Here is a 17983-nt window from a genome sequence, read left to right as displayed (position 1 = left end):
GTATTTCAACCCAGCAAACTTTTTCTTGCTTTCCATTATATATAAAGTTAAGAATGTCTGTAGGAACTGTTACATAGAAATCTTGGTTTTATTTGATCTGTATTTTGAGTATTAACACTCACAAGCATAGAGTTATTTTCTCAAGAAAAATTGCACCTCACCTGCAATAAAGATGTTTCTCAAAGTTAGGGTATTTACACATCAACACCTTTTTTTTTTTTGCAACTCAAAAAGTAGATCTTAAAACTGTCTCAAAGCTGCACAAGTGATACATTAATGTGTTGAAAACAAGAAAGATGTTCTCTGAGGCTCTCATTCTGTGAACTGAGAGCCCACAAAGATCTGGAGAGACAATGATGGTTTAATGGAGTTGGCTGCCCCTCATTCTTTTTAATCTGCTGAATTAGATGCCTTAAATACAATTGGAAAGATATTTAATGTTTTCCTAACACTGAATTGCTGTGTGAGTAGTTGCTGATGTGGCCACGGTGGGGTTAGATAAACGTGAAGGGAAGGCAAAGGCAGTGTCTCTCTTTAAAATGTGATGAATGCACACAGTAAGGTAAATGCGTGTGTGCTGATTGCAGTAGTATTATGTATCAAGTTCAATTAATTTTTCTGCATGAATGTGAGAGACTGTCCTTTCTTTAGCATTACTGTACTTTTCCTAAAGCAGCCTCACTTGCCTAAAAACTTGTAATGTATTGAATCAATTTAGTACTTTCATTTTGCTGAACTGTAAATAGACTTTGAGTCATCTTGACTGGGCTTTTTCTAAGGGGATACCATGGAATAAGTATATGAGAGTGAGACATTTCAGTTGCTGTTGCTACTCTTGGATTATCTAATTTAACATAATTGCCTCTTTAGGCTTTCTTAACTTATTTTTTTTCCTGACTGTAAATTCCTTTGGGATTTCTTGATTTTCAACAGGATGTCTGGTAAAGTTCTGGGCACCGATACTGGCTACTTCCAAATCGCAGCAACTCTTGTTCCGCATCGTGGATTGCTTACTGCTGCCACACTCTGTGCTCCAGCAGGACAAAGAGCTGCCTGTGGCTTTGCTGTCTGCCATTCAGGAAAGCCTACCTCTTTATCTTCAGGTAAATATCTGCACTCTATTATCAGCAGACAAACATATCTTCAGGAAAAGATTCATATTGCAGAGGATGTTTTCTTTTTCCCTAATCAAGACAAGTGTTGACTGAATTTAAAGAAGTATCAAGAGGAGATTTTTCTTCTTGTAGAAGTGGAAGGAAAAATGCCACCCCATTGGCTTTCCTGTCATTGCATGCAGCTATGCTGTGGTACACTTCAGAGCTGCTAGTCTAATCGCTGTATGTAGAAAGCTTTTAGCCAACCTGCTGTTTACACTGGTCTCTGATGTGAGACATTTCTGAAACAGTGGATCAAATAATCGTAATATGTAGCAAGGCACTTGTTGAGATGACAGAGCAAACACGTTTTAAGTCATCCCTGACTTGGCTAACTGTAGATACTTAATGATGAGTTACTCTTTTTTTTTTTTTTTTTTTTGTTTGCTCTTAGGAACGAAAGACAGTCCTCTGCATATCATGGCACTGTTTTATCTTAATAGTTTGAGAATATGTTTTGCTGAATCGAGTTCCTGCTGCTTATGCTTACATGACTGAAGCCTTCTTGCCTGTTATTCCTCCTATTCTTCCCTCAGTTTGCCTATCAATCTTGAAACTCTGTAAGGCTTGTTGATGCTGTAGAAAGAGACTAATTCCTGCTGGTGAGGAAGAGAAAATAATATATTTTTTAAATAAATAAGTTGGCATGCTTTTCCTTGTAAATCCTTGGGTCTTTTTTTTTTTGCTTCCTATGTTCTCTTTCCTTTTAGTGTTCGTTTTGATTGCCATCTTAACTGATTACTTTACAGGATTGTATTGTGAAACAGTGCAGTGGTGACATTGTAAACATCCTTATTCCTTTCAAAAGTTACATGGTGATCGATGGCATGTCATATGGAAGTGAATATGATTATATAATGATGTGCAGAATATGACTTGCCTTACTGCTCAGTAGGTATTTTCAGTAGCTATATACATGTAGGACCATCTGGACACTGATATTACCACAGAGTGTGACTGTCTGCTTGCTAATTTGGTATTTTAGTCGGAGAGCACTGTTTCTCTGTAGTCTGCACATACGGATGTAGTTTTGAGATGAAGCCACTCCAGTTGGTTTTGAAGTCCAAGTGTTGTGGACCCTTGTTTCCCATTTTCTCTGTCAGTCTTTGACTTCCTGACCTCACTGTCATACTCTTCAGCAGTCTGCTGCATAGTCTGTGTGCTTTCCGGCCAAGCTAGATGATCTTATTGACCAGATAGTTTATTTTAGACAAATGCTGGTTCTAGAAAACAAGTAATTCTTTAATTTGCAAACACTTCTGGGGAGAGAAGACAAAGAGAAGAAAAATTATTTTTCCTGTTTCAATATGCAACCTCTACATTTTATTAACTGTTTGTATTTACAAAGTTACAACATTAAGTGCTTCAAAATGCTTTATTCATTCCAAAATACTTCCTTCCCCATTATTTGGGAAACTGGAAAAGTTCCTATTTAGAATCAACTCGAAATGAAAATATTTCAGTATCAGTTTAAAAACAAAAATTCTCTTAGGACTGCTTCTGAGCTCCTTTGAGATAGAATGGATTCTAGGCACTCTCTGACTTCTCAGGTTATTTTTTCACCAAGTTGGCTTAAGGCTAAATTCATTCTTTCACCCCCATGTACATTACCATTTAATTTTCTTTAATAATTCTGTGAATAGCAATTTGTGAGCTGATTCAACTAGTAACTAGCCTCACAAAACAAACAAACAAACAGGCATATCAGAAAAGTGATTAAAAAGCGTATATGGGAGATAAAGCATGTAAATGTGGTGGGAGGAAAGACAGAGAAACAGAGTCCTCTGGGAATAACCCCACTGTCCTGGTTTTGGCTGTGACAGAGTTAGTTTTCTCCTTATTAGCTGGTACAGTGCTGTGTTTTGGATTTAGTGTGAGAATAATGTCGATAACACACTGATGTTTTAGTTGTTGCTAAGTAGTACTATCCTAGGGCAAGGATTTTTCAGTTTCCCATGCTCTGCCAGCAAGGAGGTGCACAAGAAGCTGGGAAGGAGCATGGCCAGGACACCTGACCCAAACTAGCCAAAGGGATGTTCCATACCATAGGATGTCATGCTCAGTATATAAACTTGGGGCAGTTGGCTAGGAGGGGCAGATCGCTGCTTGGGCATCGGTCAGCAGGTGGTGAGCAATGGCATTGTGCATCACTTGTCTTTTCCTGGGGTTTTTAGTTGTTGGGTTTTTTTTATTCTCTTCCTTATTATTATAATTATTATTATTACTATTATTACTACTACTACTACTATATTTTATTTTCGCTATTAATCTGTTAACCCATGAGTTTAACCTTTTTTTTTTCCCCAATTCTCCACCCCATCCCACCAGGAGGTGGTGCAGAGGAGCAAGCGAGCGGCTGCATGGTGCATAGTTGCTGGCTGGGGTTAAACCAGGACACCTACCTCGGCTAAGTTAAACTGCTGGTGACATGTGTGATCAGACTCTCCTTAGGTGGCTGCCCTATGTCTGGTGCCCATTCGTGGATGTGGAGCAGTGGTATTTTGGTGCAGGAACCTTAATTCACCTAATGTTAGACACACATTGTTCTATAGATCTGTCCCAATTAACATTCTAGCTTACAACTTAATCCTTTAGCAGTTACATGAAAATAAAGAAACAGGAATTTGGAGACCATACAAAATATCTTCTTATACATGCAAATTCTTTATTCATAGTCAAAGCATAAAAGCCCTTTGTGACAGATGCACTCAACACCTTTGAGTAGCATTTCTACTCAGAGGTCTTTTCAATTCTTTTTTTTTTTGCTTTTTTTCCAGTCTTCTGAAAAGTTCCAGGCTCCATCTCAATCTCCTCTTCTTTTCTTGTCCTGAATTCTTCTTCAGCTCCTTCAGTGTGGGCTGCTGCTTCTTTGTCCCAAACAACCTCCTTAGATCTCAGAAAACGTCTTAGTTTGCAAGCAATGGTTTGCAAAACTTCCCTATTTCCAGAGCTTTTAACAGTTAATCTTAATGTGGTTTATTTGATCCTTTTATGGGGGTTTTGAAAGGATTTGAAATCAGTCTTAGTAGCAGGTAATTAATTTCACACGTTCATTGATGCAGCGATCTTATGAAATCCTACAGAATTCCTGAATTGTATACAAAAAGATTCCCCAAATGGTCACATACGCTGTGTAATGGCAATGCAACTGGCCACACAACTCAGGCAGCATGCTTAAAAACAAGGACAATGTTGTTGTCACTGTGCTGTACTAAGAGAGGGCATTGCTTTTGTTCATCACCCTATAATGGTGGAGGCCAATTTTTCATCTTTTAGGACAACATATGAAGCTCCTTCTCTCCCCACAGCATAGTTCATTACCACCTTCACAATTCACCAGAACTGACGACTGTATCTCACCCTCCTTCACCACCCCAGACGCACAGGTTTATTTTTAATAGATCAAAATTACAGACTTTGTTTCATTTTACACAAGCATAAATAACTGTCAAGTGTGCTAAATAATACTAGACATTGCATCTCTCCTCAATTCAGACTGACTATATTTACTTGTTATGTTTGTGTTTACTGTATATATAAATTTGGATTATACAGTTGTGCCTTTTGACGTTATTGGGCAACTGGTCAATTCTCTACTATACATTGAATTTATCTAGAAGTTTCCTTTAATCTCAGTCACTGATGCTGCCTTGTCAAAATAGCTTAGCTCTAGCAACTTTTAAACTTTTTTTTTTTTCTTGCCTAAAGGGCTACTGTGTGGATATTATTTCTTTCACTGTGCATCATCTGTTTTGATAATATTTGATGACCTAAGAAAGATTTTGTTGGGATATAATATCAAAATTGTCCTCAGAGTTGTTTGAATGATGGACTTCAGAAAGTAAAGCAGGAAGAACATGAATGAAAAGCTATCTTATAATTTTATGGGACTGTTCTTAATTACAAGATAGTAAGGCATGTGAAATCTAACTTGAGATATTTTGTCACTGTAAAGAGAAGTTGAGTTGATTTGTGTGATAGTGGATCGCTGAAGCTTACCAGAGGAAATATGAGAGCAGTTGAGATTGATTTTGAATGGATTTCTTGGAGAATGATTTGGAGGAATTTTGGTATGCATTTACCAGTAATATGCGAAAGAACTGAAGCGGTGTTCAGAACTTATTTTAGAGAAGAGATACTAGTTTAAATATATCTTGCAGAATACAGTGTAGGGGCATGAAAAAAGCATAATATACATAATGATGGCAAAGCAACTTACCCTGCTTGATTTATCAGTGTTAAACCTGTCTAAACACAGAAGATGGTTGATTTCTGTCTAAATACAGGAGAGTGGTGAAAGAGCTTAATTCTAAGTAGTACTTGGCACATACATTTTCCAGTGATTTTAATGGGCCTGTGCAGGCTCAGCATTAGTCAGAGATCAGACCTTAAAAGCCCTCCTGTGAGTCACATCTGTGGTCTGATATTTGAGCAAGCTTATTAATATGTTTTGTGAATTATAGTATGTGTTTAATAGGAATTGTACAACATTAATTGGTGAACAGCAGATTTATTCCAACAGCAGGACTGATATTATAAGTCATCATTAGGTAGCTTGGCATTTCTGCAGTGAATAGTTCCAGTAATCCATACTAATCGGTTCTTCGCTCTCCACAGGTGATTTACAGATATATGGATAAATCAGAAGAAAGAGGCAGCTCTGTCCACAAAAGGTTCCTGCAGTGAACACGCACAGGAATCGGTTGCCTTTCTGCTAAAATGGGGAGCAGATGTTGTCATGCCCCTCTGCTCCCCTTAAAATGTCTTTGTTTTTTGGGTTATTTTAACCTCAGAAGATGGCTAAAGAACATAGTTAAGAAAGCGAGAGCAGCTCTATCAACCCTTTAATGTCCATCTGCTTTGTAGGGATTGTCCTAGGGGTCTGATGTGATTGATTTCAGATCTCTGGTCCTGAATTGAAGTCCAGTAGCATGTGTTTCTTTTCTCTCTCATATGAACAGTAGCTTCCTTCATCTCTGTTAATTACTGGTAGGATTTAAAAGAAGAAAGTTCTATGTGATTTCCTTGTAATCACATCCTTGGCCAGCGCTGCCTAGGATATTTTGCCATTGTACTGCGAGATTTGCAGCTACTGTGCAGTGTTGGTAATTTATCCCTTGTGCCACATGGGATATGGCATTGTCAGACCTTGTGCAGGTCTGTTGCTCTCTGCACTTATGTAAGAAAAAAAGAGTCCAAAATAAAGAACACAATGTTGAGCTAAAGTCAATGAGCCTTCAAAAGAGAAATCCAAGTTGTTCTCTGGAAACTTTTAAGGAACAGTAGAAGCGTCAGGGTCAAAGGTGTGATGATTCTTCCCTGAAGAGCTTTGATGCTGTAGATGTGCCCTTCATGTGTGAGGACTGATTCATGGATTTTACTACTATGTAGAAGAGAAGGATTTTTTTTGTTTGGGGGTGTTTTTCTGGCTCCTGATAAGATGGAAGGTGATTTTTCTCGCTGTTGTTTCACTCGAAAAAAAATATTGTATCTTGGAAGCCATTGGTGCTAATCTTGTAACTTTCATTAGGAAAAAAGATGAGGATCCTCCTATTGAAGATAGAATTTTGGTTTACATGGTTTTAAAAATTACACCTTTTTTGAGAGGCAGCATCTCTGCCTGACCCACCAAAAAGGAACCTAGAATACTTTCTAAAGAAAACACTTGGTTACAGAAAAAAAGCATTTTCCATGTTTTTAAACACTTCTTACCAGCTCTCCTCACAGGGTTTCAAGAGCACACTCTATCCTTATCAGAGAACTAAAGAAAAAAATCACTAGTTAACGTACATCCTTTTTTTCCTCTCTAGTCAAGAAGCGTATCTTTCAGTTATGCACTTGACAGTGTTGTGGGTTTTTTTCTTTAATCCTTTCCTTCTTTTTCAGATTACATCTCTCCCCATCCCACACCCCAAAAAATTAGAATTGGTTTACTTCGACTCAAAAAATGAAAAGGATCAGACTAGGCTTGTTGAGCCATCTTCAAGTGAAACTGTTAGAAGATGTGCAAAAATTCATGTTCCTTCAAATATGTAAATTCTAAAACTTTTTGCTTTTTCTTGCACCTATGAAGTATCTTTAGGTTCATTTATTAAAAACTCTTATCGTTTAGTAATAACTGATTTCTTCTTTTCTTGATACTATGTAGCCTTTGTTGATCCTGAATTTGTAGAACTGTCTCATTTTAGTAATTGTCATTGTTAGTTCTTCAGAGGTGTTACGTTCTTCATGTATTCCTTTAGGTGTCCTCTGTAAGGTTGTGATGTTCTGTGTGTCCCTTTTATCAAATAGTTTAATACACTTTCTCATAGATTTTTTTGTAGTGTTAAAACAGTCTAGAGTCTTAAGAGTGCCAGCTCTGATTTTGGGATTATGGAATATTTTCTGTCTTTTTTGTGAGAGCTGTAGTACCGAAAGCACAGACGAGACTTCTTTATGCCTGCTGCAACATCTTATTGAAAACACCAAACACTCAAGTTTACATACTAAATAATCTGTCACCTGTAATAGTTTCTCTGTGTCTGCTACTTGCCAAGCAGTGTTTTTAAGACTTCTGATATAGCAGCAGCTGCCTTTTCCCACAAAATTTTGCTGTATGTACACAAAAGGAGGGGAGAATCTGAACTTTATCAAAGCCCCAGTTCAGGAAGTGTGGTTTTTATCATGGGGACTTACCAAAATTACCAAGGAGCTCTAGAAGTATGTGAAGTTAAACCCTAACCAAACATGCCTGTGTACAAGAGGGCCACCTACAGCAAGTCTTCAGGCAGGTCCTGAAGCACCTCATTTCTTAAAACCTCATGTTTCCTGTGTTTGTTTACTGTGGAACCAAAAGTGAGAACTCTCCATTTCAAGAAAATCCCAAGAAAACCCTCAGCTATGTCTCAGCCTGCTTTTTTCCTGTAAGGTTGTTCTGTCATGTTCACACAGACAGGTACAGATGAAAATCTTTTTGGGGAGGAACTCCTACGCAAAAAGCAATGGAAATACTCTTGGCCAGTAGCTGTCTTGAACTATTCATTCATGTATTAGGGGCATTAGCTTACCTCAGCAGCCATCAATATTCAGGCAGATACTCCTCCTACCAAAACTGGAGCCTGGATTACAGTGCTTGTGGAAGTTTGAAGTACTGTTGAAGTTGCTGTCTAGGGAACTCTGTGCTTGACCTTCTTTTACACCATTATTCTTGTTGGACAAAACTATTGTGACAACTGAATTCTCAAGAGGATTCTGGTTGTGCTAGTGACTGTGTTCCTTGTGATAGGAGACAATTTTTTTTTTCTTAGTGATTTGTTGTTCTTCCTTTCTGTAATCAAAGGAAGGGGAAGGAAACTCTTAACTTTCTCTCACAGCAACTTGTACCAGTAAGAATAACACTCATTTTGTCAGAGATGTACTGCATATATGTTGTATAACTATGGGTAGTGTTCAGATAGGCATTTCCTGGGCAAGTACTTTCGTTATAGATTTTTCTGTGGATCAATATAGCTTATATTGGATAAATCACAGCAGTTTTAGCCTTATCTTAAACAGATTTAAAAAACCCCTGTAAATCCCTTATAAATGGTGCCTAATTTACCCTAATTTGTTCACACTATAAGGAAAATTTTTCTTGTCAGACCATGATTCTAAAGTGCTCATTTTTCTATGTTGTTCGTACAAAAATTTCACATGGTGCTTTACAGATGAGGTATAATCTCTCTCCCTTCATAAATCTTACCTGACTTTGTTAGACCATATACAGAGTTGAAAAAGAAAGGAGGAGCTCTTGGGCACAGAAACACTTCTCAAGTCTGAAATGCCAAGGTTTGAATTCAAATTTGAAGGGGAGCTTGCGTGTCCTAAAGGTTATCTTCCAATATATTAATTAGTCTAGTAAAAGAATCTTCTCTTGTTTGCAAGCCTTGCCCTGGTGAGGTCTTCATTTGTAGACCATCATATCTGCAGCAAATTACTGATGCTTATTTGTCATGCAGTAGTCACTATGTGTGCAGCAGTTTACAAAGTGTGTAGCAAGTATCTAGCCTATGGTTGTTAAAGATTTATTCAAGAGTACTGTTAAAAATATATTCAATTTCTCACTTTTTAAAATTTTCTTCTACAGGGCTTGTCCTTTATATGTTGTCAGTCCCAAACACAGTGTGCCTATTTAAATCAACTGCTTGGGAGCATTATTCAACAGTATTTTGGACGATTTCTCCCTTCTTCTCCGACTGCACCTGGAGTTGGACAGCATCCTATGCTGACTGCTTTATGCAGTTCCATTACAGCCCCCCAGATGCTCCGTCTACGGAAGACCACTCTGCATGTTGTAAAGTAAGGACCAGTGAAGTAAAAAAATATCACTTGTTCAGATTTCAGAAACAGCTAACGAGAAAGGGAATGCCACTGTTTTTTTCTCAGTAACTGGTGGATTGACTGTGGGAAGAGCCTGTAGGTTGCTGGGCAGGGAGCAAAGGAAGGACAATGTGTATAGAGCAGGAGAGTAAAATTGGGAAGATCAGGAGACTACTGAAAGAGTCATTGAGGGTGGAACTCCTAGACTACAGGGAAAAAAATCACATGGGGCCACATCAAAAGCAAGTATTTTTCTAGAAAAATTGCACTGCAACATACATCATCATATGTTTGTGTCTCAGTCTGTATTTAGGGTCACAGAGTCGTAGTGCATGGGAGGCCTCATTGCTCTATAAGTGTCAGGGTATACGTAGGTGTGCCAGCTACCCAGGGAAATGGAAAATTTGGGGTGTGGGAAGAGGGGAGATGTAGAGGCAAGGAGAAAGTACTTGTTCACTGTGCTGACACTACTTGCACGATGTCAACAGCAGCTATAAATGCTGGGTCTCTGCTGCTGAAAAGCCGAAGCTTTGTTTTACGTACTGCAGAACAGGGAACAATCTGTACTTTTTGTCTATGTTGGGAGAGGAATTCAACACCCTGAAATATAATGTGATTGCTTATACCCAAGGTAATTGTATTTTTCTGCGTTAAAGAGTGTATGTACATGTTGATCAAGAGAATTTTAGTGTTGATCTTGGGTAAATATTATAGGCAGTCCTGTAAGTTAAGCCTGTATTATCGCATATTGAAGGAATGAATTAAGATTTTGTAGTCTTATTTCTGACATGTTTTTAACTTATGAATACTCAGACTTTATCATCTTATGTTCTTTGTGAATGTGTGCATGCATGTGTGAATTTTAAAGTTGATAGTGGAAAGTAAGTTCTGAAAGTGTAGTGGCACTTGGTGACTTGTAAGACATGAAACATTCCTTAGTGATCTGGGAAGAATATCTTAGAACTGAGCAGCAGTCAGATTTACAAACCGTTGGGTGGTCAGGAGGCAGTCAGTAGCTCTATACATAAATACGTACAGAGTTCGCTAGCTGTTTTGACATATGAAAGCAGTGAATGTCTTGCTGCTGCAAAGAGGAAATTGAACCATGGGATCAGGAGTGTATTATCCAGGCCAGAGAACATTTTAGTGGAAGAGCACCCAAAAATAAAATCAGTGTGAAATTTTCATTGTAAATTAACAGGATAGAAGATTTCAGAGTTGCTAATACTAAAGTGAGCAAGACCACATGATACAAGGAATATACAAGGAAAGCATTACAACCTTCATTTGCCAAGTTATACCAGTGCTCTGAAGCTGTGCAATGAAATACTCAGATCTCTGAAAGTCAGGTTTCATTTGAAAGTTGTAGAACCGTGCCTTAGTAAGTTTTTAACAAGGATGGTGATTTTTAATTGATACATTGCTCAGTAAACACACATGCCTTTTTTGGGTAGCTACTGCTACCCAATATTAAATATCTAAAAAGTTATTTTGCAGCGTTTGAGAGTGCTCTTGCTAACTGATGAATAAATGCTGTGTTCTTTTTACCTGCACTTTTCTGTCCTGAATGCTTCAATTTAAGCGCACTGTCTTCAGATTTCAGTAATTTGTAATTACTGAATTAACAGTAGTTCAGATTTTTTGTATCCTTTTGTGGAAGAATAACAAATCAAGCCATTCAAATTGGGACATTCAGTGTGCGTGATGTCAAAATTTGCTCTTGTTGCAGATTGACAGGTCACTTCTTACCTTTGTGACAAATTTTATACCGGCCATGACTGTGTTAATTGTGACGGAGCAAAAGCAGACATTGGCTGTCCTGTTACAACATACTGTTGACAAAAATAAAATAACAGTACCAGTATAACAGCAGAGCTGTTATAACAAGTTGGATTGTGAGTTGACAAAAGCACATAAAGCTAAATAAAGTAATTGAACAGCAGTTGTATTTTGGACGTTGGTTTAGGGTCTTAAAAACTTGATTTCTCCTTTTTTTTTTTTCAGTTATTTTATGAAGCTGCCTTTATATTTTAACTTTTGTAGTCACATGGCTTTTTAACTTTGATTATCATAGCTGCTATTTCTCACTTCCCTCAACAGAAGAGTCAGATGGCATCACTTGTCCGATGAATAAACTGGGAGCCTTTTCTAAGGCTAAGACAAATAGAAGTCATTAGTTGAGCCTAGATAAAGATAGAAATCAATGTAATAGGCCTCCTGCTGAAATACCACAAAGTTATTTTAAGTTGTATGGTGCTCGCATTGAATGGAAAAAAAACCAAATTATAGACTCTGTTTTGGTTTGCTTTGTCTTCCCAGTGAAAACTACATGCAGTTCAAAGGTAACGCTCCACCACCTCGCTTGGCCTCAGTTCTTGCTTTCATTCTTGAAGTACTTCAGAGAACTCAAAGCACTGAACTATGTGACATTGAATTGGTTCTCCCGGCCGTGTTGAAATGCATGGTGTTGGTTAATGAGCTACAAGGTGAGCTGCTTGTTTGCTTTAAATACCTCTCTGCACACCTCTAAGCTTTTTGTACTGTGGAGCATCTTTCACCCTGATATTTAAGACTCTTAAATGAGGTGAATGAGATACTTTGGCCAGATAAACTGGACAAGCTTTCTTTTTTCCCTACCTGGTCTGTGACTTCTGTCTCCAAGAGGCAAAAAAGTCCTGCCTTGTTTCGCTCTCTAATGAACTAATGATCAACTTCTCAGGAATCTGAAGAGCATTTCCTTTCTCCCCATCCTTCCCATCTCATTTATCCCAGACTTGATAACTGTGGAAGCTTTCTTGCACCAAAAGGTTTGACACCAAATAAGACTAGCGTATGTGCTCTCTATAGAGGCATGATAAATGGATTAAAAGTAGCATGTTGCTCTCTAAAGGCATCTTTGAGTCTTCTTCCTTCTTTTAGCATGCTTTGTTTGGTAGTGAGAACTTCTTTATTTTTAGCTTCTTAAAAAATGAAGCACTCTGTTCACCCCACAGTTGTATAATGAATGTGCATGTGTGCATAAGCTCAAAATTTCCACTTCTTGCTGCCAGTGGAGGCATTAAGCAAAATGGGGATTCACCTCTGACTTCTCCTGGAAATTTTGTCTAATAAAGTACTTTTTGATTCTGGTCTATAAAAGTTTCAAAGACAAGATATGCAAGCATACCTGCTTTGCAACACGCTGTGGAGTAGAATAAGCTGAATGCCTTGTGCTGCTGTAGCCACCAGCTTGCTGCCTGCCTAGACAGGGCTCCACCACCCCCTTGTAGAAAAGTCCTTGCAGCCCAGTTCCACCTTTATAAAGGAAGAGCTGCAACTTGAATATTTATTTGGAAACAATTAAGGAGAAGAGAATAGTGAGGTTTTGGGGTGGGGAGTTCCCCTTATAAAAAGATAGAAGGGTGGAATTCAGAACAATATCCACTGTTGAAACTAAGGAGTATCTGTAATAAAGTATCTGTATAGCTTTGGGCAGGATATAATGCCATGACTGCTTTTCTTTAATTCAAATGGGAATGATTAAAGAATACAAACAAAACTTGAATTTAAATAAAATCTCTATTTCCACTAAGTGTGTATCTCTTTGCTTTGTCTTAAAGAGACTATAGTGTACTTAAAAATCTGTATGTTTAAAGGATAATGGTGGTGAAAATAAGACTTTTGCATAAATTTGTGATTCATTCTGTTCTTTATAGCCAATCTAACTAACTGCTCTCACAGTCATTTGCCTTGCATCAAAGTAAGATAAAAGCATTTTTTTCTCATTTAAAAATTGTAGTCTTCATGAAAGACATTCTCCAGATGGTCAGTTCAAGAGCTCAGTGTGAATCTTGTGATTTTTCTTTTGCAGTTAAAAAAATATCTACAGACCTTTTACAGTACATGGTAGAATGCTGCCAAGCAGGGTCAGGAGGAGAACGTGCCACCCAGCTGACTTCTGTATTTAGGTAACCAGAAAATATGCCAATTGGCAGGGAAGCTACTGCAAGCCAATTGACAGCAAACATGTTTTTTCTAAATAACTAATTATCCTTAACATACTGCATTGTCACTTGTTTATGGTATTTAAATAGTGATGCTTTTGGCACTGGTTTTAAACATGGCTTGGCCAAAAAGCCAGAGAGAAAAAAAAGTAGAAGAGAGAAATATACCTGCTTTCTGATGGATTAGATACTGTTTTGAAAGGTATATGAGAGGTATGTTGCTGCTGCAATGGGAAAAACCCCTCATGAATGGGGCTGGTCACTGTTAGGTGCTGTGAAAGACGTGTGCACCTAATTTGAAGTGTATATAATGGAGATCAAATTCTCATACAACAAGCTTAGCTTTTTTTTTTGATTGATGTGATTTTGTGACAAATAATAGAGTATTATAATGTAAATTATACTGATTCCATGCCTCTGCAAAATGAATCCTATTTCTCACATGGATACAGTAGAAGAGCTGCATGACCTGAAGACATTTTGCAAACCTAAGCACTGGTGCTGTACTGGGTCATGTCTAGATGAAAGCTCCAGAGGGACTCACTGAAATAAGAATGGATGTTTGTGGGCATGCCAGTCTCCCTGTACATGATATATCACTTTCATGGGATGTTTCATCCCTAGGGTGTTACTTCTGATTCGAATGTAATCTGTGATCTTTAAAGGCCTCAAACTCTCAGGAAGACAAATGGGTGTGCTTCCAGGTCTGCCCTGCTTAAGGTCCAGTGGAGCTTATAAGAAATGCCAACATTATTTCTGCAGACTTGAATCTAGATTTCTTGTTTTGCTGGAGTTTTTATTATTATTATTTTAATTATTATTTTTTATTAAATAATAAATACATGGTTTAATGTATCTGAATGGAAAACCACAAAGTGCAGTGCTCTGGAACAAGTAAGCCCTGGTGAAACAGAAGCAGAATCTGATAAATTGCTTGAAAATAAATGTGTGGGATTTTTAGCATTAGCCTTTAAAAGCATGGCTTCGTTTGGAAGAAGTATTCCATGTAGAGTATTTCAAGTGAAACAATATGAAAATTGCCATGCAGCCAGATTGCTTGTTCTGATTAGACTCTTCAGTTGTTCTTGGCATGTTCTCTGCATCTAGTTCCGACCTTGCATTAAATGCCTCTGTGTCCCCCTCAGGCAGTTTATCCAGGACTACACCGCCGTGTATGATCACCGGGTTTTCAGCATACTAGAAACAGTGGCAGTCTTGGATCAGACGTTAGTTACCAGCCTGATTCCCACAATCACACAGTCTCTGAAGGATTCAGAGCACAAACAAGGTCTTGGAAGAAATGCAGCACAGAGGTTTGATTTTTAATACTGTTTTTTGACAATGAGCAGTAGAGGTTTATTCTCTTGAAAGAAAGCAATGTTAGACAGCAGCACACATAATAAAAAATGAGTGATTTTTAAGTGTGTTCATCCAGAAATGTCCCTTTGCTCAGGCCTTTCATGGTTTTAAGACATCTGTATTTGCTAAATATTTTCAGAGCTGTTTTGACACTAGGGCTACAGACCCCAGTAGAATTTATGTGAAGCCAGGTTGCCTCTGCTCACTACACTCTATGTTGCAAAACAGAATAAAGAAGAATTCCTGCCCCAAAGAATTTTCCTGTCAGTCCCTGCTTTAGAGGACTTTATGGGTCATATCTAAAATCACTGTATAATCAGGTATGATCTTAGATGCCTGGAAAAGAAATGCCCATGGCTTAATTTCGAGAGTTGTCTTGTAATAAACATACAAGAGTTGTGGGTGTCCTGAAAAGGCTGGCCTCCTCTCTCCCATGGGCACAGCAGACTCACACTTGCTCCCTTTGCCCACAAGAACGCAGGACAGAAACGTTTGACTTGTGAATCCATCTAGCATTAAGAAGAAATGGCACGTGAGGTGAGCAGCTCCGCACAGACGGTGGCGTCCCTGGGAGCAGATGCAGCAGTGAACTTCCAGCACCTATAGAAATGCTGTTACAGAGCTCCAGGAAGCTCTGCCCAGTGTGGCACCTGAGTCAAAAGGGCTGCTCCTGTTAGTTCTGCTCACTGGAGGGCTGGCCCTTGACCCTCGTGTGGTCAGGGCACGTAACAGGCCTCAGCGTTTGCATTAATGCCCATACTGGGACTACTCCAAGGGTAGGATCCCAGTCACACCTCTGGCTGGAGAAGTTTTGAGGTGCACTTCAGCAGGGCCTGGGCTATAAGAAACCCAGAAGACAGAGTTGTGCAAGAATGTAACTCATGAGACAGTAAAGGGTAGTCAAAGGGTATTAATTTTCCATTTAATGAAAAATAATTTAAATTATTTGTAATTATATTATTCACTTTTTATTATCTTCTACCAACAAATACATTTGCTTTTATTTAAGGCAATTCACCCAAGGTCAGACTGAAGTACCATTATATGCAGGATTTTCATACTATTTTCTTTTGGTCTTTTAATAATGTATAGCCAATTTTCATTTTTTAAATACTGTTAATAAGGTAAAATTCATCCCTTTTACCTACAAAATATGAAAAAAAAAAAAAAAAAGGCAGGTGGTTTGAGCTTCCTGAAATGTATGCTTGGAGATTTCTGAAGAGCTAAGTTTGTTTTAGCTTCATAATTTAACATATATATTATCTAATCTGTTGTTGATGTTTTGTGTTAATAATTTGTATTTACAATTTGCTCCATTACCCAGCAGTCTAAGGTGATCCATGAACAGTTTATTGTAAGAACACTAATAACTGATTTTTTTTTCTTCAGTCCTGGCCACTAAATAATATTATGTTAACATATTCTGTGCAATTATTGGAGACATTAAACTGCAAACCCATGTATATATAAAAGAAACAAACTTCAGAAGTTGCATTAGATGCTTATAGTGGTGATGTCTGGTATTATTATTGAAGGGAACTAGTATGAAAACTGCAGTTTTGTTTGCTCAAATTAATATTTCATTAAAAAGATATATAATTAGAATAGATCTAAACGTCAGAGACAGTATAATTATATTGTCCAGGTTGGAGAGTATTAGAATGAACTTCAGGTGAGAAGTCTTGCCAATGCATACACACTCTTCTGGCAAATCCACTTGAGTGACAGTCCCCTTCTGAATTCCAGGTTTATTTTAGAACGGTCATTGCCCTTTTTTGAGGATGATGGTCTAAATCTTTGTCAGTGCCAGCCTGCACCCTAGTGCCCATGGCTCACGTCACTGTGCTGTGGCATAAGGCACAGAGAGATTTCTTATGCAGAAATCAGATAGAAAGCATGATGACATTTGAATGCCACTCTCATCTAAGCCTTGGAAACTCCATGTTTTAAAATTCTTTTAAAAATCTATTTCACAGCATTTTATTAAACAAGTAGACTTCTAAGAATCTTCACTACACTTGTAGCCATAAACAAGGCAATCCTTATTCTTTTTCCAGCCTTGCCATGCTGAAAATTCACAGCAAACAAAGCAGCTGAATAGATGAGGCGTGGGGGGAGAGGGGAAGAAAGTTACTGTGTTCTGCTATCCCAATATGTAAACAATATGTTTGGGAATTATGTGCTTGTACTCCTAGGATGTGTGAGATTAAGTAACATGTTACTTTCTTTTATTTTTTCAACAGAGAAGCCTATAAAAGACTCTTATCTTACCTCACAGAGGCTGGACAAAATGAGATACAAAAACTGGAAAGTGAGACAGGTTAGCAGTGTGCTGGTGTTTAATCATTTCCTCTTGAACATTCTGACACTGTCGGTACCTAAACCTGCATTCTACGACACACTAGCCAAGTTCTTTTTCTTTACAATGGCAATACCTTTATCAGTTTTGTGCTTCCCCACCCCTCCCAAGTTATGTATTAATTTTAATAATTTCTGTGATATTTGAATATTGTCATGCATCTGAAGAGTAACAGTCAATATACTGTTGAATGGCAATTGAAAGATACAGTGAACTTATTACATGTTAAATTGTCTATATGAGCAGAGCCTGTATTGCAACGTAGGAGGTAGGATTTCAAAGAATCAAAGTAATTTCACAACTCAGCTCACATTGAGTGAGACCTGACCCTCTTAACACTGTACTTCTGCAATTCTTATTCAGTATGTTCTTAGGAAAATCATAACTTTGTAATTTCTAATTTATTATTTTAGTAGAATGAAAAAAAGCTGTGATCTTGTTGAATGCAATGCATTCACCAGGAGTTGCACCAGTATGATAGAGCTATTGTTTGTTGAGAGGGCTTGTATATATGTTGCACAAAATGTATGTAACTGTCTTAACCTTCCACCCATATTAAAATATTACAGTCTTTCAAATTCCAGTGTAAAATCTCTTCTGTTGTCATTTTGGTTAATATAAGAAAAGGTAGGTTCAGATTTCCTGTCCTCTTCCTTCTCAATACTATTTTCTTAAAATTAACCCATATTTACAGTGATCCCACAATCTTTTTGTTAGTCACGACACTGTTAATTATCCATTTAACTTAGACTAGATGTAAACAGTGTGAGAAAAATGAAGAGGACAGACTT

At 37.8% G+C, this 17983-nt stretch overlaps 1 protein-coding gene across 1 annotated transcript in view; it reads left to right on the top strand.

Annotated features, from left to right (window-relative positions):
• The window catches only part of MMS22L (MMS22 like, DNA repair protein), a 94607-nt gene extending 76839 nt beyond the window's left edge, over positions 1 to 17768 (top strand). The window contains exons 19-24 of the mRNA XM_074862124.1: positions 934 to 1103; positions 9259 to 9470; positions 11811 to 11977; positions 13342 to 13438; positions 14620 to 14787; positions 17077 to 17768. Coding sequence (XP_074718225.1) covers positions 934 to 1103; positions 9259 to 9470; positions 11811 to 11977; positions 13342 to 13438; positions 14620 to 14787; positions 17077 to 17158 — 896 coding nt within the window. The 3' untranslated portion in view covers positions 17159 to 17768. The remainder of the gene's footprint in view (positions 1 to 933; positions 1104 to 9258; positions 9471 to 11810; positions 11978 to 13341; positions 13439 to 14619; positions 14788 to 17076) is intronic.
• The last annotated feature ends 215 nt before the right edge of the window (positions 17769 to 17983 follow it).

This window comes from Strix uralensis, chromosome 3 (assembly GCF_047716275.1).
Source record: "Strix uralensis isolate ZFMK-TIS-50842 chromosome 3, bStrUra1, whole genome shotgun sequence".
Lineage (NCBI taxonomy): Eukaryota > Metazoa > Chordata > Aves > Strigiformes > Strigidae > Strix > Strix uralensis.
The sequence above is the reverse complement of the archived record's forward strand: the minus strand, read 5'-3'. Positions and strand labels throughout refer to the sequence as shown.